Here is a 26,435-nt window from a genome sequence, read left to right as displayed (position 1 = left end):
TGTGAAAATAAGCAAGAGAAATGAAAATATACGAAATAAAAAACGATTTTTTTTTATTTAGACATAAAAACATTATGTCTGAAAGTTGATAAATACCATCTTTTGATCCCCTACATTTTTTTTGCTCTGTGTGTGTATATATATATATATATATATATATAAAATTATAGTTAAAATTATCTGATCATTAAACTATTTATGTATGTAATTTTATTCATCGGCTTAAGCATATATGTATGCCTTGATATATATACTATGAGTGCTTATCATGAATGTGTACAGATATTTTAATACAACACAGTGAAGCCATTTCATTTCAACTACCCTCTGTTTGGGGCAGAAGCTGGAATGTTCTCAAATAAACATTTTTTATTTTTAGTTTTGAATTAAAATTTTGTATCTCTACACAAGTGTAACCCTCCAATAATTTTTCTTCTTCATTAACTTTCAGAAAAATAGATGTTTTTAAATGCGGGGAAGGAGTTTTTTCCTAAAAAGGCGGGAAAAAATTAAATCCATAATTTTTAAATGTCTGCCCTTCACGTTATCATACACCATATTCTGAAACACATATTTTTTTAAAATCCATATATTTGAAACGTTGTTCCTCGGCCCCTAAAACAGCAACCACCGTCGTTAACAAAAAAAAATTTACCCGTTATTTTTAGACATTTCATTATATACCACATTCTGAAACATTTGGAAATCGTAAAAAAAAAAAATGTCTACGCTTCTCTCTCTTCATACCTTTCATTATTCAATGAAATCAAACACTACAAACTATTGTGTGAGAAAAAATTGTAGGATTTTGTAGGCAGTGTCTATATAACGACAATTTCAGTCATTTAAAATGTAGAAAAGAATATTTTTAATCGATGAAAAGTATAATCAGGCTATAAATATTCCTGTTCCCCCAACCACTCTCTCTATCATATAACAACAGTTTGTCCGGTACAACTAGCGAACAGTGGTCCCGGTGCGCGCACTCGCGCTAGCTAGGCTGAATGCATATCAAAGAAAATTAAATAATATTTTTCGAACAAAGTAAATAAAACGCAAAGTAAATAATTTTTTAAACTAAGTAAATAAATTATGTTTATAAACAAACTAAGGTTAGGGTTAGGGTTAGGTTTAGGATTAAGGTTAAAAAATTAGGTTTAGGACTAAGGTTAAAAAATTAGGTTTAGGATTAAGGTTAAAAAATTAAGTTTAGGATTAAGGTTAAAAAATTAAGTTTAGGGTTAGGGTTAAAAAGTCGTTGTAGGATCGACTACTTACGACTAGCTAGCTCGGATGCACGAGTGCGCGCACCGGGACCACTGTTCGCTAATAGTACCGTTTGTCCCAGCAGTACCTTGTCCCAAGGCCGTATTAATTGTATTATAAGCCCATGGGCGAAACAATTCATTTGAGCTCTATTCGTTTATTGACAGCAAGCCACTGCATACATAGATTAAAATTGGGTCCCTACTCCTGGGCCCTTGACTTAAAACCACTGCCTTGTCCAAACTAACCTTCATATTTGTTTATTTGTGTCTTGTGTGGGACATGGAAAAATAGTATGTAAAATTATAATTGATGGGATTATGCCGACGCATATAAGGTAAGTAGTGATATAATCTCATTTTCTTCTTAACTTAATTCTTATGTCGTATAAAGAAAGTGTTTACAGAATGGCAGACGTTTCAGTCATTTGACTGTGGCCATGCTGGAGCACCGCCCTTTTGAATGAAGAAGGAAAAAAGGGAAAAAATGGCCATAAAACAACGCCCCGGATTTTTTCATATACTTGACCAAGATATTTTGTGGGGGGATTAGCGACGAAATATCCTGTTGATAACTTTAATCTGTGTGTATTTATATTTGGCTTTTACAGTACGGAGATACGATAACTTTGGCAGGAGGGGGATTAGCGTGCAGTTATCTCCCCTCCCACAATAAGCCTAGTACTTATTCTATCGGTATCCTTTGCCGAACCGCTCAGTTACGGATATGTAAACACAGCAACATCGATTATCAAGCGATGGCGGTGTGGAGACGAACCAAGACACAAAGGCACACACACACACAAACACGAAACGTGCTTCTTTCAGTTTCCGTCTTCCCTTCTTAAAACGCGTGCTAGGATGCACGATCGCCGCTACAACCTTATTTTGATATATATATATATATATATATATATATATATAGTTAATCCAAACAAGAAAACACAAAAAAAAAACACAACAACGCGAGGACGTGGAACAAATATAGTATTATTGGACGCTCAGGAAAGAAGGGGAGAAGGAGGGCTTAACGTTTCGAGCGGAGCTCTTCGTCGGAAACATAGGAGAAGGAAAAATCCCGAGAAGGGAAGACAGAGGAAAAAAATCGGACTTTGACGGATTTTTCAGATTTTGTTTTTTCACGGTGTCCTTGGAAATATTCTGAAAAAAAAAATCTGCGAAAAATGTTGTCGCCCCGCACACCACCGCCACCACATTTCCTCTCTGGACTGATTTTTCTTTTTAGTGGTGGTGATGGTGGGGTGGCACTACGCAAGAAGGCAGTGAGCTGGCAGAAACGTTAGCACGCCGGGCGAAATGCGTAGCCGTATTTCGTCTGCCGTTACGTTCTGAGTTCAAATTCCGCCGTGGTTGACTTTGCCTTTCATCCTTTCGGGGTCGATTAAACAAGTACCAGTTACGCACTGGGGTCGATATAATCGACTTAATCCGTGTGTCTGTCCTTGTTTGTCCTCTCTGTGTTTAGCCCCTTGTGGGTAGTAAAGAAATAGGCACTACGCAATTTTTTTTGATACAACGATAGTCCAGAGATTTCCAAGGGGAACCGTGAAAATTAAATCTGAAAAATCCCCGTCAAAACGGAGAAATTCCAACTTGGTGCTTCCTAAGTCCGACGTCCGCCTCTCTCCGACGTCTCTCTCTCTCTTTTTATATGTGTGTGCCAAAACGTGAAGTTTTAATTACCCTTTTACTTGTTTCAGTCATTTGACTGCGGCCATGCTGGAGCACCGCCTTTAGTCGAGCAAATCGACCCCGGGACTTATTCTTTGTAAGCCCAGTACTTATTCTATCGGTCTTCTTTTGCCGAACCGCTAAGTGACGGGGACGTAAACACACCAGCATCGGTTGTCAAGCGATGATGGGGGGGGGACAAACACAGAGATGTGGGAGGGGGGGCAAACTCAGACACACAAACATATACACACACACATACATACGACGGGCTTCTTTCAGTTTCTCTCTACCAAATCCACTCACAAGGCTTTGGTCGGCCTGAGGCTATAGTAGAAGACACTTGCCCAAGATGCCACGCAGTGGGACTGAACCCGGAACCATGTGGTTGGTAAGCAAGCTACTTACCACACAGCCACTCCTACGCCTGTAGAAAATTTCATTGAAAAACGCCTATTTTTCAAAATATGAGGGAAACGAAGTCGGACCCTATGAATTATCTGGAATTCCACTCTCCACCTGTCTCCGAAAAGATATTTCACCATGAATTCCGATATAATTATAATCTGCTCCACCCGCAGACGTATTTGTAACCGTTCCTCTCAAAATTGCTGGCCTTGTGCCAAAATTCGGAAAAAATATTAGTGGCGGTTTGGCAAAAACAACAGGTAGAATAAAATACCAGGGTTTAAAAGTAGATGCTGGGGTCGATTTGTTCGACTAAAACCCTTCAGGGTGGTGCTCCAGCATGGCTGCAGTCAAATGACTGAAACAAATATATATATATGTTAACTCAGCTGTAGAAATGAGCTGCGACATCACTGGTGCCAAGCTGTATCGGCCTTTGCTTTTCCCTTCCACAAACAACCTTGCCCGGACTTGTGCCTCGGAGGGTAACTTTCTAGATGCAATCCCATGGTCATTCATGACCGAAAGGGGTCTCCTCTCTCTATATATATATGTATGTTTGTGTGTGTGTGTGTGTGTGTTTGTACCCCCACCATCGCTTAGCGGTTCAGCAAAAGGAACCGATAGAGTAAGTACTAGGCTTACAAAGAATAAGTCCTGGGGTCGATTTGTTCGACTAAAGGCGGTGCTCCAGCATGGCTGCAGCCAAATGACTGAAACATGCAAAAGAGGGAGTAAGTTACAAGGCGGGTGAGCTGGCAGAATGGTTAGCACGTCGGGCAAAATACTTAGCGGCATGTCTTTTCAGCTGTGCATTCTGAGTTCAAATCCCACCGAAGTCAACTTCGTCTTTCATACTTTCAGGGTCGATAAAATAAGTACCACTTGAGCCCTGGGGTCGATGTAATCGACTAGCACCCTCCCATAAAATTCCAGACTTTGTGTCTTAAGTAGAAGAAACAATTGTTTAGTATTAATTTCGGACAGGAGTGGCTGTGTGGTAAGTAGCTTGGGTACTAGTAGCTTGTTTACCAACCACATGGTTCCGGGTTCAGTTCCACTGCGTGGCACCTTGGGCAAGTGTCTTCTACTATAGCCTCGGGCCGACCAAAGCCTTGTGAGTGGATTTGGTAGACGGAAACTGAAAGAAGCCCGTCGTATATATGTATATATATATATATATATATATATATATATATATATGTGTGTGTATATGTTTGTGTGTCTGTTTGTCCCCCCCCCCCAATATCGCTTGACAACCGATGCTGGTGTGTTTACGTCCCTGTAACTTAGCGGTTCGGTAAAAAAAGACCGATAGAATAAGTCCTGGGGTCGATTTGCTCGACTAAAGGCGGTGCTCCAGCATGGCCACAGTCAAATGACTGAAACAAGTAAAAGAGTATGTTGCATCACTGTCTGGTGACCTGACGAGGGAGAATAAGGGAATAAGGGAATAAGAGAGAAAGAGAAGAGAAGAGAGAGAGAGAGAGAGAGAGAAAGAAGGAAGGCGTGTGAATGAATGAACGAAAGAATGAATTGGGTAGACCGGACGAATGAATAAAAATTAATCCATCACCTTAGCGACGGTCAACAGGTGGCGCTGCTCTCCCCAAAACACGATTTCTGGTTTTGTTTTGGAACGAAGAAATGGAAGTCATGCTTTGGTCGTTGAAACAGGAGGAGCATTGCTGTTAGATGGACGATCAAGCGGTGGTTGTTGACCACTCTCCGGTCTGAAACCCGATGGCGGTAGCGACAGCAACAACAGCTAACGGGAATATATATACATTTTATACACAATTAACCAAAGGACTTTTTGCTGTTGGCTTTCGTTGCCTTTATTATTTTTAGTTCGCTAAGACACCCGCTTATTTCATACCCCTTTATATCTCTTCTCTTTGCCCTTAAAGCCGCCCCTATATTGTCTTTCTCTATTTCTCCCTGTCTCACTGTGTACATTATCCCTTTTTCCCCCATTTGTCGCTCCTGTTGGAAACATTTTCTCACCTGACTTGCCATAACACCTTATTTTCTCACCTCTCTCTCCCTCTCATTTGCAAACTGTTCTTATGTTATTAGCTGTAATAACGCTTTCCTTTCACGTTTCCCTTCTCTCTTCTCTATAGCACCACCATTTCCATCGACAACAATAACAACAATACTAAGGACCACCACCACTAACAACATAGTCCAGAACACCACCAGAAACACCAACTACAACAAACACCACCATCTCTGCCTGTCTCTCTCTCTTATTCCCCCCTCTCTCTCTACTGTATTCTTTCACCCTCTCTGTCTCTACTCACCCTCTCTCTCTCTCTCTCTCTCTGTCTTTGCTCCCTCACTCTACCTACATTACACCCTCTCCCCTTCTCATTTACAATTCACAAACTGTTGTTAACTATAGTAACACTTTCTTTTTCTTCTTTGCCTCCTCCTCCCTCTCTCTCTCTCCTGCTCCTCTTCTCTATAGCACCATCATCTTCACCCCCTCTCTATCTGTAATTGTAATATCTCCCCCTCTTTCTCTCTTTCTGTATCTCACTTACTGTACCCTCTCTCTCACTTTTCTCCCTCCCCCACTCAGTCATTTCCTCCCTTTCCTCTTTTCCACAGCGTCCCCGTATTTCTTTTCCGCTCTCTGTACTCTCTCTCTCCTTCCTCTTCCTCGCTTATTCTCCCTCCTTTTCTTTTGCTTTCCCTTCCCTCTGTCTCTCTGTCTTTCTCTCCCGTGTTCACTACATCTTTCTTCTCTGTCTCCCGCGTGCTTGTTCACTACATCTCTCTTCCCCATCGTCTCTCTCTCTCTCTCTCTCTCTCTCTCTCTCTCTCTCTCTCTCTCTCTCTCTGTCCCGTGTCCATTCTCTCTGCCAGTTCCACATCGGTCAGTTGTCAATCCATGTTCCAAGTGCACAATCGCCTGAAACGGACTTGACCGACCATTTCCCTAGACTTTTTCACTCTGGCTCTATGAAAGAAACCAACACCACGGACGACATCATCATCACCACCACCACCACCACAAGCACCAACAACACCACCACCACCGCCATCACAAGCAACAACAACAATAACACCATAACCAAGACCATCACCACTACTGCTGACAGCAACACCAACTACAACAACAAACACCACTACCACAAGTTGCAATATCAGCACTACTACATCCGCCAGCACTATTACCACCATCAGGGATACCCCTATCTCCAACATCACCATCCCCAACCACCACCACCACCACCACAACTACCACCATCACAACCATCACTTCCAAAAACACCACTACTATACAACCACCATTAACAATAGCAACAACAGCAGCGGCAGCAGCAGCACTATGTCTGATAGTATACCTCCTATGGATGACAGCTCTCATTCTCAGGTATGTTCCATTTATTGTTTACCTGTTGATTGAAGACAGGTAAAGGTACCAATGATAAAACATTGCACCTTCACTTTTTATTTTTAACTTTTAACTTTTCCAATGTTTTTTTTTTTGGTCACCAGTCATGAAGTTTGCTCATACACATGCCCTTGGGTACATACGGACTGTCACTCGCAGACACTCATTCATAATCACTCATACACACAGCAAATATTCTAAAGAATCCTTCTTTAACCCTTTCATTACCAACCCGACTGAAACCGGCTCTGGCTCTGAGTACAAATGTCTTGTTTTCATAAGTTTTGAATTAAAATCTTCCACCAAACCTTAGTCACAATTTATGTTCCTAACACTTGCTGAATGATAACCAAGTTATTTTACTAAATTCTTTGTTATATTTAAAATTAATTGAAAGAAACACAGAGCATCTCAACAGAAATATGGATAACAAATGTCTTGTTTCCAAAAGTTCTGAATTAAAATCTTCCACCAAACTTTAGTCACAATTTATGTTCCTAACACTAGCTTAATGATAACTAAGTTATTTTGCTAAATTCTTTGTTATATTTAAAATAATTGAAAGAAACACAGAGCATCTCAGCAGAAATACGGTAACAAAAGGGTTAATAATAAAAGTGAAATTCTGTCTGAATGCATATTTATCCACATTTTAAAAAATTAACCATGTAGTATCTTGTAGCTTCAACATTTTGAAGATGTGAGTGTTTAGTCTTAGAATGACATTGTAGGGTAGATGTGAGAGGCTGGATCAGACCAGGTTCAGCATAAAGCAAGTGGAATATCTGGGCCAGATATGGCCGGTTTAAATGCTGAAGGGTTAATGGCCATTTTGTCCATGTAACTATCTCCCTCAGTAGCTGGGTCCTTCAGTTTGGGTAAGCACCTGGAAAATCCTCTTCTCTCCATACATTTTCCATAATTAGCAATCACTCAGGGTGAATCTTTAAGCTCCTTTATTTTCCTTCTTCTTGGGAAAGGGCACTACTATGACACAGTTTTCAACCAACACTATCTTAGTTCACCCTGACACCCTGCCTTGCAATTTAACCCTTTAGTATTTAAACCGGCCATATCCGGCCAAAATATTTAATCTGTTTTATGTTCAAACTGACCAGATCCAGGCTCTCACACCTACCCTACAATGTTATTCTACATTAAGTAATTACACCATCAAGATCTTGAAGATATGAGATAATGCATGATTAATTCAAATCAATGGGAATCAATAGACATTATGTTTGATTGAATAATCTGAACACTAAAGGGTTAAAGCACCTTCTGTCTCTGATCCTCCTTGCTCCAAACACCAGCAAACTTCCGCCTTTCAGCTTCTCTCCACGCTAAATACATTTGATGCTTCTCTTCTAACAATATGGTATTCCTCTTTGTAGCCCCACCTCTTACTTCCATTCTTTCCAATGCTGACCATTAGGTTTTTTGTCTCTCTCCATGATACTTTCCAATGATGATCTATCTATCCATCCATCCGCGTCTCTATCCATCCGTCTGCCTCTCCATCCATCCGTCCACCTGTCCATCCATCCGTCCGCCTCTCCATCCCTCCGTCCGCCTCTCCATCCATTCATCCATCTACCTATCCATCCATCTGTCTGCCTCTCCATCCATCTGTCTGCCTCTCCATCCATCCGTCCACCTATCCATCCGTCCCCCTCTCCATCCATCCATCCATCTACCTATCCATCCATCTGCCTGTCTATCCATCCGTCTGCCTCTCCGTCCATCCGTCCACCTCTCCATCCATCCATCCATCTACCTATCCATCCATCTGCCTGCCTATCCATCCATCTGCCTCTCCATCCATCCGTCCACCTGTCCATCCATCCGTCCGCCTCTCCATCCATCTACTTATCCATCCGTCTGCCTCTCCATCCATCCATCCATCTGCCTCTCCATCCATCTGTCCACCTGTCCATCCATCCGTCCACCTCTCCATCCATCCATTTACCTATCCATCCGTCCGCCTGTCCATCCATTCATCTGTCTCTCTCTCTCTCTCTCTCTCTCTCTCTCTCTATATATTATATATATATATATATATATATATATATATATATACACACACATATATACGTATATACAAAGTGGTTGGCATTTGGAAGGAAACCATATCAAAACTGCCCTCACTTGTGCTCATGCCATATAGAAAGCACCGAGTCCACTCTGCAGGGTGGCTGATGTTAGGAAGGGCAGGGCATTCAACTATAAAAACCATACCAAAACAGACACAGAAGTTTGGTGTAGCCTCCTACCTGCATAACTCCTATCAAACCATCCAACCCATGCCAGCATGGAAAGTGGACGTTAAATGAAGATGATGACAAATGATGATATACATGTATTTTATTATTATGAGCTGGCAGGATCGTTAGCATTCCAGGCAACAAAATACTTAGCAGCGTTTTGTCCATCCTTGTGGTCAGTGTTCAAATTCTGCTGAGGTCAACTTTGCCTTTCATTGTCTCGGAGTCAATAAAATAAGTACCAGTTACACACTGGGGTCAGTGTAACTGACTAGTCCCCCTCCTACAAAATTTCAGGCCTTGTGCATTTAGTAGAAAGGACTATTTTGCTAAGGCAGGTTTAGCAGAATCATATGCCTGTTGGGCAGAATGCCTACTCTTTTACTCGTTTCAGTCATTTGACTGTGGCCATGCTAGAGCACCACCTTTTAGTCGAGTAAATCGACTCAAGGACTTATTCTTTGTAAGCCCAGTACTTATTCTATCGGTCTCTTTTGCCGAACTGCTAAGTTACGGGGACGTAAACACACAAGCATCGGTTGTCAAGCGATGTTGTGGGGGGGACAAACACAGACACACAAACATACACACACACACATACATACATATATATATATACAACGAGCTTCTTTCAGTTTCTCTCTACCAAATCCACTCACAAGGCTTTGGCAAGTTGACCTCAACAGAATTTGAACTCAGAACATAAAGATCGACAAAATGTCACTAAGCATTTTGCCTGGCATACTAATGATTCTGCCAGCTCGCTGTCCCTATGTACTTACAGATTTATGTGTGGCCTAGTGGCTAGGATATTGCACTCACGACTGCTAGATCACAGGTTTAATTCCTGAACCAGGTAGCATGTTGTGTTCTTGAGCAGAACACTTCACTTCACATTGCTCCAGTTTATTCAACCGTAAATAGGTAACCCTTTGACAGACTAGCCTTGCGTAACTTTCCTGATCAGGGGAAATGTTGGCCTGCTCGCTGAGCCAACAAAGTGGGGTCATTCAAAAGCTAAAACAGTATAAAGTGCATTGTGACCAGTGATGTGTAACAACATCTGCTAGTCTGGTTGATATCATAACGGACTAAAAGAGAAGTCACTGAAAAAGATGCAAATGGTAATGAAAGGACTTTGACGAAAAACAAAAACTAAACCAACAGTTGACTGTTTAACCAACAAGTTAAACATCACTTTGTCTCCAACAATTCAGTGCGACACCAGTGCAAAATCATCTCCCTCCGACAAATCATCCTAATGAGACGTCTGCGTTGCTGGGTCATGCCCTCCGTCGTCAACCAGGAGAATTCATCTACGAAGCAATTGCCCTAGCTGCCCTTTGGGGTTGGCGAAAGCGATGTGGTGGACAATGAAAAACCTGGCTGATGACAGTCAAGACTGATCTGGAACCCAACCTAGGCCCCCATGTCTACGGCGTTCGCCGCTGGAATAAGGAGTGGTTGGAGATCATGCGGTCGTTAGCCTCAAATCGCCACGCCTGGTTGGCGTTTGTGAGAGATGCAGCATTGAGGATGAATGAAGCCAGCTCAACCCATTCCAGGTGAATGCTGTCAAGTCAAGTCAGTCAAGTTAAACAAGCAATTGATTAGCTTAACCAATTGACTAATAATAAAGGAATTGAATTGAACCAGTGTGTGTGTTAAGACCTATTTCTTTTTACTACCCACAAGGGGCTAAACACAGAGAGGACAAACAAGGATAGACAAACGAATTAAGTCGATTATATCGACCCCAGTGCGTAATTGGTACTTATTTAATCCACCCCGTAAGGATGAAAGGTAAAGTCAACCTCGGCGGAACTTGAACTCAGAACATAGAGGGAGACGAAATACCGCTAAGCATTTCGCCTGGCGTGCTAACGTTTCTGCCAGCTCGCCGCCTTATGTGTTAATAATATTGGCATAATGACCCCCCACCCCCGACACAGCAATATTCCACCTGTTTCATTTTTGTAGTTGGTTTCCAAGATGTTCTATGTGAATTCTTTTGTTTTGGATAAGCAGACGTGGCTTCTGTAATAAAACAAGAGAAAAGTCACTGGAAAAAGTTGCAAATGGCAACAGAATAACTTTGACGAACAAAAAGTAAAAAGAAACAAACAAGTGACTGCTTAACCAACAAGTTAAACAAGCGATTCATTAATTTAACCAATTGATTAACGATAAAGGAGTGTAATTGAAACGCGTGTGTTAATAATGTTGGTTTAACGACTCCCCCTAGACACAACAATATCCTACCTGTTTCGTGTTTGTATTTGGCTTTCAAGATTCTTTACGTGAATTCTTTTGTCTTCGACAGACGGACACAGCCTCTGTAATAAAATGAAAGGAAAGGTTGTGGGTGGCAATAGAATAACTTTGATGATCGTTATCGACATCGCTTCACCGGCACCTGTGCCAGTGGCACATTTAAAAAGATTCGAGCGAGGTCGTTGCCAGTACCGCCTGACTGGCGCCCGTGCCGGTGGCACGTAAAAAGCACACCCACTACACTCTCGGAGTGGTTGGCGTTAGGAAGGGCATCCAGCTGTAGAAACTCTGCCAAATCAAGATTGGAGCCTGGTGCAGCCATCTTGTTCACCAGCCCTCAGTCAAAATCATCCAACCCATGCTAGCATGGAAAGCGGACGTTAAACGATGATGATGATGAACAAAAAGTAAAAAGAAACAAACATTTGAGTGTATAACCAACAAGTTAAACAAGCAATTGATTAATTTAACCAATTGATTAATAATAAAGGAGTGGAACTGAACCAGTGATTGTATTATTAATGTTGGCATAATGGTAAGCTGGCAGAATTGTTAGCACGATGGGTAAAATGCTTTGCGTCATTTTGCTCATCTTTATGTCCTGAGTTCAAACTCTGCCAAGCTTGACTTTGTCTTTTATCCTTTTGGGGGTCGATAAAATAAGTACCAGTTATGCATTAGGGTCAATGTAATATACTTACTTCCTCCCCCAAAATTGCTGGCTTTGTGCCAAAACTTGAAATCATTGTTGTTATTATTATTATTATTATTATTATTAAGGCAGTGAGCTGGCAGAATTGTTAGAACGGTGGGCAAAATGCTTAGTGGTATTTAGTCTGTCTTTATGTTCCGAGTTCAAATTCTGCCGAAGTTGACTTTGCCTTTCATCCTTTTGGGGTCGATAAATTAAGTACCAGTTGTGTACTGGGGGTTGATCAGTTGTGTACTGGCTTTGTGCCTATAATAGAAAAGATTATTATTATTGTTATTATTAAGGCAATGAACTGACAGAATTGTTAGCATGCTAGACAAGATGCTTTGCTGTGTTTTGTATGTTATGTTTTGAGTTCAAATTCTGATACTGTCGACTTTGCCGTTCATCCTTTTGGGGTTGATAGATTAAGTACCAGTTGAGCATTGGACTCAATGTAAATGACTAGCCCCTTCCCCTGAAATTGCTGGCTTTGTGCCAGAATCTGAAATCAGTATTGACGTAATGACTCTCTCTAGACAGCAAAATTTGTTTCAAGACACAAATTCACATAAAGAATCTTGCAAACCAGATACAGAATGAAAGTGAGTGTGTAAGTGTGCATGTGTGTGTGTGTGTGTGTGTATCACACCCCTCAAAAGTAAATGTGGCACCTTGGGCAAGTGTCTTCTACTATAGCCTCGGGCAGACCAAACCCTTGTGAGTGGATTTGGTAGGGAGAAACTGAAAGAAGCCTGCCTTATATATATATGTGTCTGTGTTTGTTCCCCCAAACATCCGATGCTGGTGTGTTTACGTCCCTGTAACTTAGTGGTTAAGCAAAATAGAGCGATAGAATAGGTACAAGGCTCACAAAGAATAAGTCCTGGGGTCGATTTGCTAGACTAAAGGTGGTGCTCCAGCATGGCCACAGTCAAATGACTGAAACAAGTAAAACAATAAAAATATATATATAAAGATATATATATATATATCAGATGTATACTCTGGCTAAATTGATGTTGTGTTTAACATACTTTTGAGATGTGTGTGTCTACGTGTATGTGTGTATATATATATATATATATATACTTTATTTAAAGCAGCAGAAAATTCAACTCAGAGTAACAGGTTTTGTTGAATTTTCTGCTGCTTTAAATATATATATATATATATATGTATATACTTTATTTAAAAGCAGCAGAAATTTAACAAAAGCTTGTTTCACATTTATGTGCTTACTCTGGTATATATATAATGTATATAGCGGATGTACACTCTGACTAGATCAATGCTGTATTCAACATATATCCATGCTTTCATCATGCTGATCTACTGACATGTCCCCCCACTCCAGCTAACATCACTACCACTGCCACCGCCACCTCTGCTGCCATCACCTCCACCACCATCACCAGATCAAAGCTTACCAGTTTCCTGTAAATTCTGGCTAAGTTAAAAAAGCATGACCAGAAAATTTCTGCACACAGCCAGCTTTGTCAGTAGCAGTTAATTATATTAATGGAAAGTGGTCAGACTTAGGCCAGGCATGGCTGTGTGGTTAAGCCATTTATTTCCTAAACCACATGGTTCCAAGTTTAGTCCCACTGCATGGTACTTACTCTATGACCCTGGATTGATTAAAGCCTTGTAAGTGGATTTGGTTGATGGAAACTGAAAGAAACTCATCATAGGCGCATGAGTGGCTGTGTGGTAAGTAGCTTGTTTACCAACCACATGGTTCTGGGTTCAGTCCCACTGCATGCCATCTTGAGCAAGTGTCTTCTACTATAGCCTCGAGCCGACCAAAGCCTTGTAAGTGGGTTTGTTAGACGGAAACTGAAAGAAGCCTGTCATATATATGTATATATATATATATGTGTGTGTGCGTGTATCTGTGTTTGTCCCCCTAGCATTGCTTGACCGATGCTGGTGTGTTTATGTCCCCGTCTCTTAGCTGTTTGGCAAAAGAGACCGATAGAATAAGTATTGGGCTTACAAAGAATAAGTCCCGAGGTCAAGTTGCTCGATTAAAGGCGGTGCTCCAGCATGGCCGCAGTCAAAATGACTGAAACAAGTAAAAAAAGAAAGAAAAAAGAAAAAAATATATATATTCTTTTACTTGCCACAGTCATTTGACTGTGCCCATGCTGGAGCTTCACCTCTAGTCAAACAATTCAATCCCAGGACTTATTCTTTGTAAGCCTAGTATTTATTCTACCAGTCTCTTTTGGTGAACCACTAAGTTACAGGGACATAAACACACTGACATTGGTTGTCAAGCGTTGGTGGGAGGAGAAACACAGACACACAAAGAGATGTAAATCGCAATGATAAACACCAATCATGACCAAATCATAGTAGTAGAAATACTCATGATACAGCTGACACGGTAACAACGTTGGTAAGTGGAGTCAGGACTGCTTTATATACAAATAAATATTATAAATGCTCATGCAGAGAAAAATCAAAATGTCCTTTGATGAATCTCTGTATGAGTACAAATCTTGTATATAAATGTACTGTGCACACAAGGGGAGGGCCATATGTTTACATTGGGCAGACAGCTGATTCATTTAAGAATCGTTATTGTAACAATGTTGTCAGCTTAAAGACAATCAATAAGAGACATTCAACATATTTGGCAGATTTTGTATGGCAACTGAAGGAGGATAAAATGAAGTACAGCATAACTTGGTCCATAGTAAGGCATGTGAAACCATACAATATAATTTGCAGGAGATGTCATCCCTGCTCCGAGGAATCCCTGTCTATTCTGTGGACTAATGAGAAGATCATTAATAGAATTTCTGAAAGACTCTTGAGATGCCTACATGCATATAATTGTACTTTCGCAGAATGCAGTGAAAATGAATTTAATTTACTTTGAGGTATGGATGACTTAAGTTTACTTTTAACCGCCCCATTCTTACAAACACTAAGTAGATAGTTAACTCACTTTGTGATCATGAGTGCACCAAACCTCACGTGTGCGTATGCTCCCATTTTCGCAGATGCTTATATGAGCAAGTTTACTTGCACCACGCAGCTTGCCCAAGGGCGTTTATACATCTATATTTCTTAACAGTTATTTTTAATACTTTTCTCACTGTATTGTGTGTTTGTTTCTCTTTTTTTTCATATATCTGTGATTTTATTTTTGATCTTCTATATAAAGGAAGAGCTGGCAGAAACATTAGCGCGCCGGGCGAAAATGTTTAGCGGTATTTCGTCTGCTGCTACATTCTGAGTTTAAATTCCACCGAGGTCGGCTTTGCCTTTCATCCTTTCGAGGTTGATTAAATAAGTACCAGTTACACACTGGGGTCGATATAATCGACTTAATCCGTTTGTCTGTCCTTGTTTGTTCCCTCTGTGTTTAGCCTCTTGTGGGTAGTAAAGAAATATATATAACCGAAGATATTTCCTACCTCTGGCTGCTTTTCTTTCTACAAAACGAGAAGTTACATTGCGGAACTGTTATTTTAACGAGTTGTATCTATTTATCACCCAACGAGATACATCTGCGCCAGTTGTTGAATGTCCCAGCCATAAGGGGTCAATGCTAGATGTGTCAAAATTGTCATGATTAATAAATTCTCCTTTAGTCCATCTTCTGTCTTTCATTTGCCATATACATAACAATCACTGTGAAAGTGACTGTGCTTTACCAGCAAGCTACCAGGTGTAAACCTGGTACCTTACCAGGTGTAAACCATTCGTTTTAAACAATACATTCAAAAGAGATATCTCAAGAATTCGATCACTACTACCATCCACAACAAGTCACTTTCAGGGCACTTGACCATTTAACATCCTATCATAGCACTCCCGCATTATTATTCTCCGTCTTCTTCTTCTCTGCTAACTTGTTTAAATATTTTGATGTTGACAAGTTTAAATGTTCATAACAGACAACTTTAGAATTATGAATTAGAAAAACATGCTTAAATATTAGATATTAAATGTTAATGAGTATAACAACAAAATGCTTATATATTTATATATATATTATATTATATATATATATATATTATGATATATATATATATATATATATTTGATGATATGTGATATATATTATATATATAAAGGGAAGTTTATGAAAATAAACAAAAGACGAAGGCAGGCGGAGTACAAACAGCTCAGGAATAGAAAGAGTCTTTTACGTTTCGAGCCTACGCTCTTCGACAGAAAGATACACAGAAAAAAAACAAGGAGAGAAAAAATGCGTGTAGTAACTAACGATCTATCATGGCGTCCTGTTGGTGCTGCGTGAACGCATCTGTGCCAGTGGAACGTAAAAGAGAGTAGAGGAGAGAAATGATGGCAGTAACAATGAATGGTGATTTGATTGCACTTTTGTGTTTTGCAGCCTGAAGAACATGGAAGTCTTGGTGAAGTTCACGAAAAAGTTGCTCCAGCTGGACATGATGTCGACAATCCTAACCAGGAATGCCTTCTCTATCTCTGGACACTCTACAAACAAACAGAGGTACTGTTCGGTTTTGTATGTCTGTGTGTATGTGTGTGCGTGTGTTTTGTGTATGTATTTATTTGTTTTATCTGTGTGTGTGTGTGTGTCTGTATGCGTGTGTGTATTTTCTGTGTTTTGTGTATGTGTGTGTCTGCATTTTCTCTGTTTTGTGTGTGTGTGTTTATTTTGTGTATGCATGTTTATGTGTGTGTCAGTATTCTGTGCATGTGTGTGTTTGTTTTATGTTTGTGTGTGATTTCTGCTTGTGTTTTTTTTTTGTGTGTGTGTGTATGTGTGGAGGCGCGTGGCTTAGTGGTTAGGGTGTTGAACTCATGATCGTAAGGTTGTGGCTTCAATTCCTGGACTGGGCGATGCTTTGTGTTCTTGAGCAAAACATTTCATTTCCCGTTGCTCCAGAAGCGTTTTGCTCAAGAAGGTAATGCACTACCCAGTCTGAGAATTGAAACCAGGATTTTGGTGCTGGTGCCATGTAAAAGGCACCTGTGTTGGTGCTGCGTGAACGCATCTGTGCCAGTGGCACGTAAAAACGACCCAGCACATTCTGTTAAGTGGTTGGCATTAGAATGGACATCCAGCTGTAGAAACCATACCAGAAATGACAGTTAGGTTTTGGACAGCTTCTGGCTAGCCGGCTCCATGTCAATCTGTCCGACCCATGCCAGCATGGAAAAGCTTCTTACTACACAGCCATGCCGGCTTTCAATCATTGATCTCTTCAATCAGGGTTTGGCCTGGGACAGAACAACAACAACAACAGCTACAAGAATAACAAGAAGCTTTTAGTTAATTTCTGTCCAGTTTTTTTTTTTTGTTCTCTGTTGGTGTCAATGTGATGTGCAGTCCAAAGTAAGAACCTGTTAACAACCTCCAGTTCTACATGGGACGACACCCACACCCCAATTCCAACACAGTTACGTCTGGCACCACACACACAACACACACAAACACACATACAGAAACATGCATATATATTCATTCTTTGGGCTTCTCATTCTATCTGTCTCTCTTTGTTTTTTCTCTCTCTCTCCCATTTCTTGTTTGTTTTCATATAGTCTTTCTAGTTGGTTAGCAACCAACAACCTCTTAGGTCTTTATAGTAGCAAGAGCCATGTCTGTGAGCTTGTGTGTGTGTGTGTGTCGGTTGGTTGGTGTTAATGTAGGAAGTGGTGGTAGTGGTGGTGGTGGTGGTGGTGGTGGTTGCAGTGGAGGTGGAGGTGACGGCTGTAAGGGAATGCCAACTATGCCATGGTGGCTATGTGGTTGGAAACAGCAAAATCTACTTAAGTGAAATAATGTGCTCCTGGAAACAAGTGACTACAGAGACGTGGAGGTGGTGGGCGTGGCGGGAGGTATGAAGGAACATGGATGGCAGTATATAGTTTCTCTCTCCACCTCACTCTCTTATATGTACATATACAGGTAAACTAAATCCAAAAGGTCTCACAAACGACAACAACCAACGCAAAAACTAATAACAGTCATATAACTGTTGTTACCATTTCACTGCCAACAGCAGCAGCAGGAGGCGCAATGGCCCAGTGGTCGGAGGATCGCAGTTTCGATTCCCAGACCGGGCGTTGTGTGTGTTTATTGAGTGAAAACACTTAAAGCTCCAAGAGGCTCCTGCAGGTGGTGGTGATGACCCCTGTTGTACTCTTTCACTCCAACTTTCTCGCATTCCTTCTTCCTGTTTCTTGTCCCCGACTTCCTACGCAACCGCTGAGCCGGGATGCACATTCATCTATCCGTCGATGCTCTCGGTGTCGGGGGTTGACCTGCTTTCTTTTCTGCGGGTCTTACGAATAGCAAAGGACCACGTTTTGGACTTCTTCCAAGAACAAAGACTGCTTCGCTCAACAAACAAACAAACTGCAGCACCACCACCACCACTGTAACTGCTACCACTAACACCATAACTACCACCACTACAACCACTACCACCACCACCATCACCACTACCATCAATCACTATCATGACCACCACCACTACCACCATCATCATCCCTGCCATCACTACTACCACCACCACACCACCACCACCACCACTATCATCACCACCACTACCATCACTACCAGTACCATCGCTACTACCACTACCATCGCTACTACCACTGGCGTCACCATTACCACCACGCCTAGTGCCATTGTAACCATCACTGCCTCCACTCTGGCCATCACCACAGAAGATGGTATTTCCTTTTGGCCAGATGTGTTTCCACAGAAGACTAGAAATAAACAACACCGCTTGTATGACACTGATGCTTGTTTACAACTATCATGTGATGTCTTGACACAGGCAGTCATACATATGTACACATGCGCTCTCCCTCCTTCCCTCTCTTTCTCTCTCTCTCTCTCTCTCTCTCTATATATATATAATTATTTTTTTTTATTCTTTTGGTCAATTGACTGCAACCATGCTGGAGCACCATTTTAGTCGACTAAATTGACCCCAGGACTTATTCTTTGTGAGCCTAATATTTATTCTATCAGTCTCTTTTTGCCGAACTGCTAAGTGACGGAGACGTAAACACACCAACATCGGTTGTCAAGCGATGGGTGGGGGACAAACACAGACACAAACAAACACACACACACACACACACATATATATATATATAGTTAATCCAAACAAGAAAGCACAAAAAAACACAACAACGCGAGGACATGGAACAAATATAGTATTATTGGATGCTAAGGAAAGAAGGAGGGTTTAACGTTTCGAGCGGAGCTCTTCGTCGGAAACATAGGAGAAGGAAAGATCCAGAGAAGGGAAGACAGAGGAAAAAAAATCGCCAACGGTACACACGAGGTCACAATATGTTTTATATATATATATATATATATATATATATATATATAGTATAAGACACTCGTTTAAGGGGCCACACAGTGGGACTGAACCTGAAACAAATACATATTCAATCAAGCATACCCATTCACACGCACACACACAGACACACACATATATGCAAAACCTCACATGCTTGTACAAGCATGCACACACATTTCCTCATGTGCACCTGTGCATATGCATTTATAGATTTGCAGTGACGCATGCATACATATAGACATTAGGAGTTGAGGAAAATAGTGGGAGGTCCATTGTCTGCAATTAGTGAGCAGACAATCAGGCACACAGAAACATAAGTTTGTGCGTGGGTGTACATGCAAATATATATATGTAATTGTATATAAATTGTATGTGTGTATATGTGCGTATGTGTGTGTGTGTGTGTTCATGTATTTAATCAGTACGTCATCATCGTTATCATCATCATTTAACATCTGATTTACATTCTGGCATGGTTGGATGTGTATGTATATATATATGGTGTATGTGTGTGTGTATATATATATTTATATATATATATATATGGTGTATATGTGTGTGTGTATATATATATATATATGTTTGTATGTATTATATGTTATATATATTTATGTATATATGGTGTATATGTGTGTGTGTGCATGTATATATATATGTATGTATTATATATGTTATATTTATATATGAGTGTATATACATGGTGTGTGTGTGTGTGTGTATATGTGTCTATTATGTTATGTATGTATGTATTATACTATATATACTTGTATGTATGCATTATAAATGCATGTACATGTAATATATTTGTTATGTTTGTGTGTATGTATTATGTATGTATGTATATATATATATATATAATGTATGTATGTATGTAAATATTAATGTATATATTTATATATATATATATTGCAGTGTGTGTGTATGTAATTGTTGATACACACACACACCTTTATGCGACACACACCTTTATGCGACACACACCTTTATGCGACACACACCTTTATGCGTTGATACATTAGCATGTTTTTGAAATCACTTATAAATTACAATATTTCATTTATATATGTGTGTATATGCTTTTTGTGTGTCTTGAGGAGAAGGAGAGCTACATTTAACACTTGTTCCTGAAATCACTTGTAAACTGTAAAGCACACAGACAGTCTCTTTCTCTCTCTCTCTCTCTCTCAATCACACACACACAACACACACACACACACACACACACACACACACACACACACACACACGCATGCATGCACACACACAGATCAATGTGTTTTGTACATTGAGGTCAGAAAGCAATTTCCTGTGGAGTAGAAGGGAAAGCTGGTCGCATGTTTGTCAGGATATTAAAGACCTGAAAGAGTGGAGTAGAATGGAAGAGGTGGCAGCCAGGTGAGTCGGGGGTGGGGAGGAAGTCTATACTGAGAGAGAGAGTGAGGTGTGGGTAGAGGAGGCTTTGTAAAGTAAGATCAGGTAACATTTCAGGTATGGACAAGTTTGTAGAATCTGGGCGAGTGGATGATGGTGTGGGGTATATGGTGAAGGGTGAAGCAAGCCAGTGGTGGATTGGGGAGCTCCAGGGTGGGGTGTTGGGGCTTGGAGTGGGTGGGGTTTCCTGCCCTCCACTTGTCCCAATCAACAATATATGCATACTTCCTACTGGCCCCTCACCTAGGCCTTCTCTCTTTCAAATGTCCTGATGGTGGAGGTAGTGGTGGTGGTAGTGGTGTGTGTGTGGGTGGGGGGGAGCAAGTGTTTCGGGTGGGGTGGGGGTGCGTAGTGAGAATTGGTTTTAGGTGTATAGGCACTCCTCTTTGTTCATACTTGAGGAAAGCTATGACTACCACCACAACCACTACCTCTACAACTATTACTACTACTACTACTATACTGAAAGCTATCATTGGCACTACAAGGTGACCATCGATACTACAACCTTCACAATTACTACTTTCATCACCACCACCACCACCACCACCACTACTATTACTACACAAGCTATCACTGGCATTCTGACCACCATCGTCACTATTGCTCCTAACACCACCATCACTACTACTACTACTACTACTACTACCACCACTCCTACTACTACTACCACTACTACCACCACCACCACTCCTACTACTACCACCGCACAAGCTATCACTGGCATTCTGACCACCATCGTCACTATTGCTCATAACACCATCACTACTACTACTACTACTACTACTACTACTACTACCACCACTACTACTACTACCACCACCACCACCACCACTACTGCAATCATCTCAACCACAAAATGGTAGACACCATATGACAATAAAAGACTGAATGGGCTTTTATTTTGATACATATGCTCAAAGGCCTGAACACTCAAGGTTGACCAATAAGAAAGAGCATGTGTGTTGTATGTAGAAACTAATTAGCTAGTGAGTTAGCTAATTATGATGGTAGACTTTAATCTGTTATCATCTTTCATGCTATGACCTGATCTTTAAATGTCTACCTTTAACAAAGTCTGGGAGTTCTCTTGTCAGCTTTTGGGCCCCGGATAATTTAATCTGGTGATAGATTCTGCTAATCAGTGATGGATGAATGTCATCGTCAATGGAAACAACTGGCAATCCGTCAGTTCCGGTGATGCTGGTTCCGGTTGATTGAATCAATAGAATAGCTGAATACCCTAACCACTGAGCCATGTGATTTCACTACAAGTGTTCCAGTTGATCTGATCAACGGAGCAGCCTGCTCGTGAAATTAACATGCAGGCGGTTGAGTGCTCCACAGACTTGCATACCCTTAATGCAGTTTTCAGGGAGAGTACCTGTGAATCATTGGGTGATATGCTGCACTTGAGAGAACCTTTTGAGTCAAGTAAAATCCAAATCCAAATCAAAACCAGCACGGTGGTTTTTTTCTAATTTTTATATATATATTATATTTTGTGAAATTTGATTTAGTATTTCTAAATTGAATTTTTCCCTGTAAGTTAGGAATAATATTCCCTCAAATAATAATAATAATTATTATTATTTTCGAAACATTGTGTAGATGAAACCATGGCGACTGAAGAAGGGTTTTTTCCTTGTGTTATTTGTCCTGTACTCTATTTTTTTGTTGTTTAAGAAAAATGTCCAGTTCCTTGGGTTTGTGTCTATGTTTTCGTTTCTCATTGTGTTCAACGTTTTTTTGGTGTCCTGTACTCATATATGCGTGTATATATACATGTAGAGGTTTGTACGTACATATATGTATATATATATGCATATGTTTTATTTATTAATATATTATATATATATATATTATATTATATATATATATATATATATATATATGTATGTATTTACACACACACATACATGAAGCAATTTTTGAATTCCTTAGGATGAAAAAGTCCAGATGGAAGATAGTCATCGGCGTGAAATGGAAGAAGTAGACCAATATGTGGAACATATTCAGCAGTTGTCTGAGGATGGGGAGATCACCTTACAGACCCTGGAGTTTGAAAATAAACAGCTTAACGACAGAATCACACAGCTAGTTGACAGTCAAAGCTCAGGTAGTATCATGTTTGATATCGCATTATATTGCAAATTCTGCATGTTTGTGCATAAACTGCACATAATTTTATATAGTAAAATGTATTACACTAAAACACTCTGTTACTCATTTACTTGTTTCAGTCATGTGACTGTGGCCATGCTGGAGCAACACCCTTTTAGTTGAGCAAATTGACCCCAAGACTTATTCTTTGTAAGCCTAGTACTTATTCTATCAGTGTCTTTTGCCGAACCGCTAAGTTACGGGGACGTAAACACATCAGCATCGGTTGTCAAGCAATGTTGGGGGGGACAAACACAGAAACACAAACATATACACACACGTACATATATATATATACATATATACGACGGGCTTCTTTTCAGTTTCCGTCTACCAAATCCACTTACAAGGCTTTGGTTGGCCCGAGGCTATAGTAGAAGACACTTGCCCAAGGTGCCACGTAGTGGGACTGAACCTGGAACCATGTGGTTGGTAAGTAAACTACTTACCACACAGCCACTCCTACACCTACGGCATTTGTATAACAATTTTTAATTTTCTCTTATCTTTGTTCAGTAAGTGTTGTTTCCTATTTGCTTCTGTTTAGAAATCAAAGGAAATGACTACTATTCCCTTCACACTTTGCTTTTCTGACCTGGACATCAATATTTTGAAACTGAGATATTTTCCATTACATTTCAGACAGATTTAGCAGTGAGTTACTGAAGCAGGAAAATTGTTATAACATATTCTGCTCAATACCAGATTTGCTTGTCAGTTGCTTGACCATAACCACTTAAGCATGTCCCTTAGTGGCTGACAATATGTGTATCCCTGATAACGATTAAGAATAGTAGGGGAGCATCATAGCCATGTGGTGAGAAGGTTTCTTTGGGGTTTGAATAAATGTAACAAAAGCAAAGTTCTTTCAGCTCCTTTGCATGTGCGCATGCACGCACACACACACACACATTCTTTTTTTATTCTTCCTTTACTTGTTTCAGTCATTTGACTGCAGCATGCTGGTTTTTTTGTTTTTAGTTGAACAAATCAACCTTAGGACTATTTTGTAAGCCTAGTACTTATTCTATCAATCTCTTTTGCTGAACCACTAAGTTACTGGGATGTAAACACATCAATCACTGGCTGTCAAGCAGTGATGAGGGAACAAACACAGACATAGACATACACACATAGATATACACACACACACACATACACACACACACACACACACACAACACACATATTATATATATATATATATATATATATACATATATATGACGGGCTTCTTTTCAGTTTTCATCTACCAAATCCACTCACAAGGCTTTGGTCGGCCCGAGGCTATAGTAGAAGACACTTGCCCAAGGTGCCACGCAGTGGGACTGAACACCAAACCATGTGGTTGGTAAGCAAACTACTTACCACACAGCCACTCCTACTCCTATGCCACTGTATAACAGTTTAAATTTTCTCTTATCTTTGTTCAGTAAGTGTTATTTCCTATTTGCTTCTGTCTAGAAATCAAAGGAAATGACTACTATTCCCTTCACACTTTGCTTTTCTGACCTGGTCATCAATTTTTTTGAAACTGATTTATTTTCCATTACATTTCAGACAGATTTAGCAGTGAGTTACTGAAGCAGGAAAATTGTTATAACATATTCTGCTCAATACCAGATTTGCTTGTCAGTTGCTTGACCATAACCACTTAAGCATGTCCCTTAGTGGCTGACAATATGTGTATCCCTGATAACGATTAAGAATAGTAGGGGAGCATCATAGCCATGTGTTGAGAAGGTTTCTTTGGGGTTTGAATAAATGTAACAAAAGCAAAGTTCTTTCAGCTCCTTTGCATGTGCGCATGCACGCACACACACACACACACACATTCTTTTTTTATTCTTCCTTTACTTGTTTCAGTCATTTGACTGCAGCCATGCTGGTTTTTTTGTTTTTAGTTGAACAAATCAACCTTAGGACTTATTTTGTAAGCCTAGTACTTATTCTATCAATCTCTTTTGCTGAACCACTAAGTTACTGGGATGTAAACACATCAATCACTGGCTGTCAAGCAGTGATGAGGGAACAAACACAGACATAGACATACACACATAGATATACACACACACACACACACACACACATATATATATATATATATATATATATATATATATATACGATGGCCTTTTTTCAGTTTCTGCCTACCAAATCCACTCACAAGGCTTTGGTCGGCCCGAGGCTATATTAGAAGACACTTGCCCAAAGTGCCATACAGTAGGACTGAACCTGGAACCATGTGGTTGGGAAGCAAGCTTCTTACTACACAACCACACTTCCACCTATATACTATTTTTTATAAATTTTTTTTTGTCATTCAGTATTTTGTTGTTTGTTTTCTTTTGAATCTTTGTTTTGTTTCTTTATTTAAAAACATTTTTTTTTTTTTTAATTTCTGAAAAACAGTGCAAAAGGAGCTGAGAAAAATGTTGGAAGATGCTGATCTTCATACCATCTTGGATTTAAAATGCCAGGATCAGTTCGCTTATCTTCTGGCAGAGCGAGCCGAGCTGCAGACCAAAGTAAAATCAAAAATCCAAACAGAAACTTTGGAAGTGCCGATGACAGCTATTGTTAACAAAGCATCTACATGTAATGGCAATATTTCAAAGGATGCTGAGATTGAAGGAAGAGATTCCGTAGTGACAGTAGCAGAGACTGCAGAACCTGTAAAGGCATCTGCAGCAGCGGTAGCAACAGCAGCAATAGCAGCAACACCAGTAGCATCACTCAAAACCACTGACATCTCCATCCAGGTTGAAATGAAATTTCAAGAGCAGTTGGAGACAGATTTCGATGAAGAACTTCAGAAAATCCATGAGAAATGGCAAATGTCTGAAAAACGGATGAAGGACAAGTACGAAGAGGAAGTGAACACCGTTCTGGAAGAGAATGAAAGGATGGATGAAGAATTGACGGAATTAAAAATAAAGGTTGGTTCTTTGGTTTAGATTGTATTCTTGTCTTCTGTGTTTTACTTGTTTCAGTCATTTGACTGTGGCCATGCTGGGGCACAGCCTTGAAGAATTTTTAGTCGAAGGAATCAACCCCAGGCCAAATTTTTTTTTTTCTTTTTCCAAGTACTGGTTCTTATTCTATCATTCTCATTTGCCAAACTGCTAAGTTATGGGGATGTAAACACACTAACACCAGTTATCAAGCAGCGGTGGGGGACAAGTGCATGCACACACACACACACACATCACTTTAATTTTGTTGATGCTTTGAACAAGCTGGTTAATGATGTTATCAAGATAATTATATTAAAAGAAATAATAATTATGCAAATTATTTTACTTTATTTGTTTTAGTTTTTTTGTTTAATGAATTTTATTGTTCTTTTTTTTGGAGTTGGTGGACTGTTTATTCATATTTTGTTTATAGAAATCTCTTTGAATCCTACTTTATTCTTCATTTCAAGATGAAGACAGCGAGCTGGCAGAATCGTTAGCATGCTGGACAAAATGCTTAGTGGTATTTTGCCTATCTTTACATTCTGGGTTC

The 26,435-nt window shown here is 40.1% G+C and overlaps 1 protein-coding gene across 2 annotated transcripts in view; it reads left to right on the top strand.

Annotated features, from left to right (window-relative positions):
- The first annotated feature begins 6,167 nt into the window (after positions 1-6,167).
- Positions 6,168-26,435, top strand: part of LOC115224826 (intracellular protein transport protein USO1) — a 61,282-nt gene continuing 41,014 nt past the window's right edge. For both annotated transcript variants that reach the window (XM_036513587.1, XM_029795753.2), the window contains exons 1-4: positions 6,168-6,750; positions 16,376-16,495; positions 22,707-22,881; positions 25,338-25,864. In XM_036513587.1, the coding sequence (XP_036369480.1) occupies positions 6,706-6,750; positions 16,376-16,495; positions 22,707-22,881; positions 25,338-25,864 (867 nt within the window). In that variant the 5' untranslated portion in view covers positions 6,168-6,705. The remainder of the gene's footprint in view (positions 6,751-16,375; positions 16,496-22,706; positions 22,882-25,337; positions 25,865-26,435) is intronic.

The sequence above is a fragment of the Octopus sinensis genome, linkage group LG26, assembly GCF_006345805.1.
Source record: "Octopus sinensis linkage group LG26, ASM634580v1, whole genome shotgun sequence".
NCBI lineage: Eukaryota > Metazoa > Mollusca > Cephalopoda > Octopoda > Octopodidae > Octopus > Octopus sinensis.
Note: the sequence above shows the minus strand (reverse complement) of the source record. Positions and strands in the feature narration are given on the sequence as shown.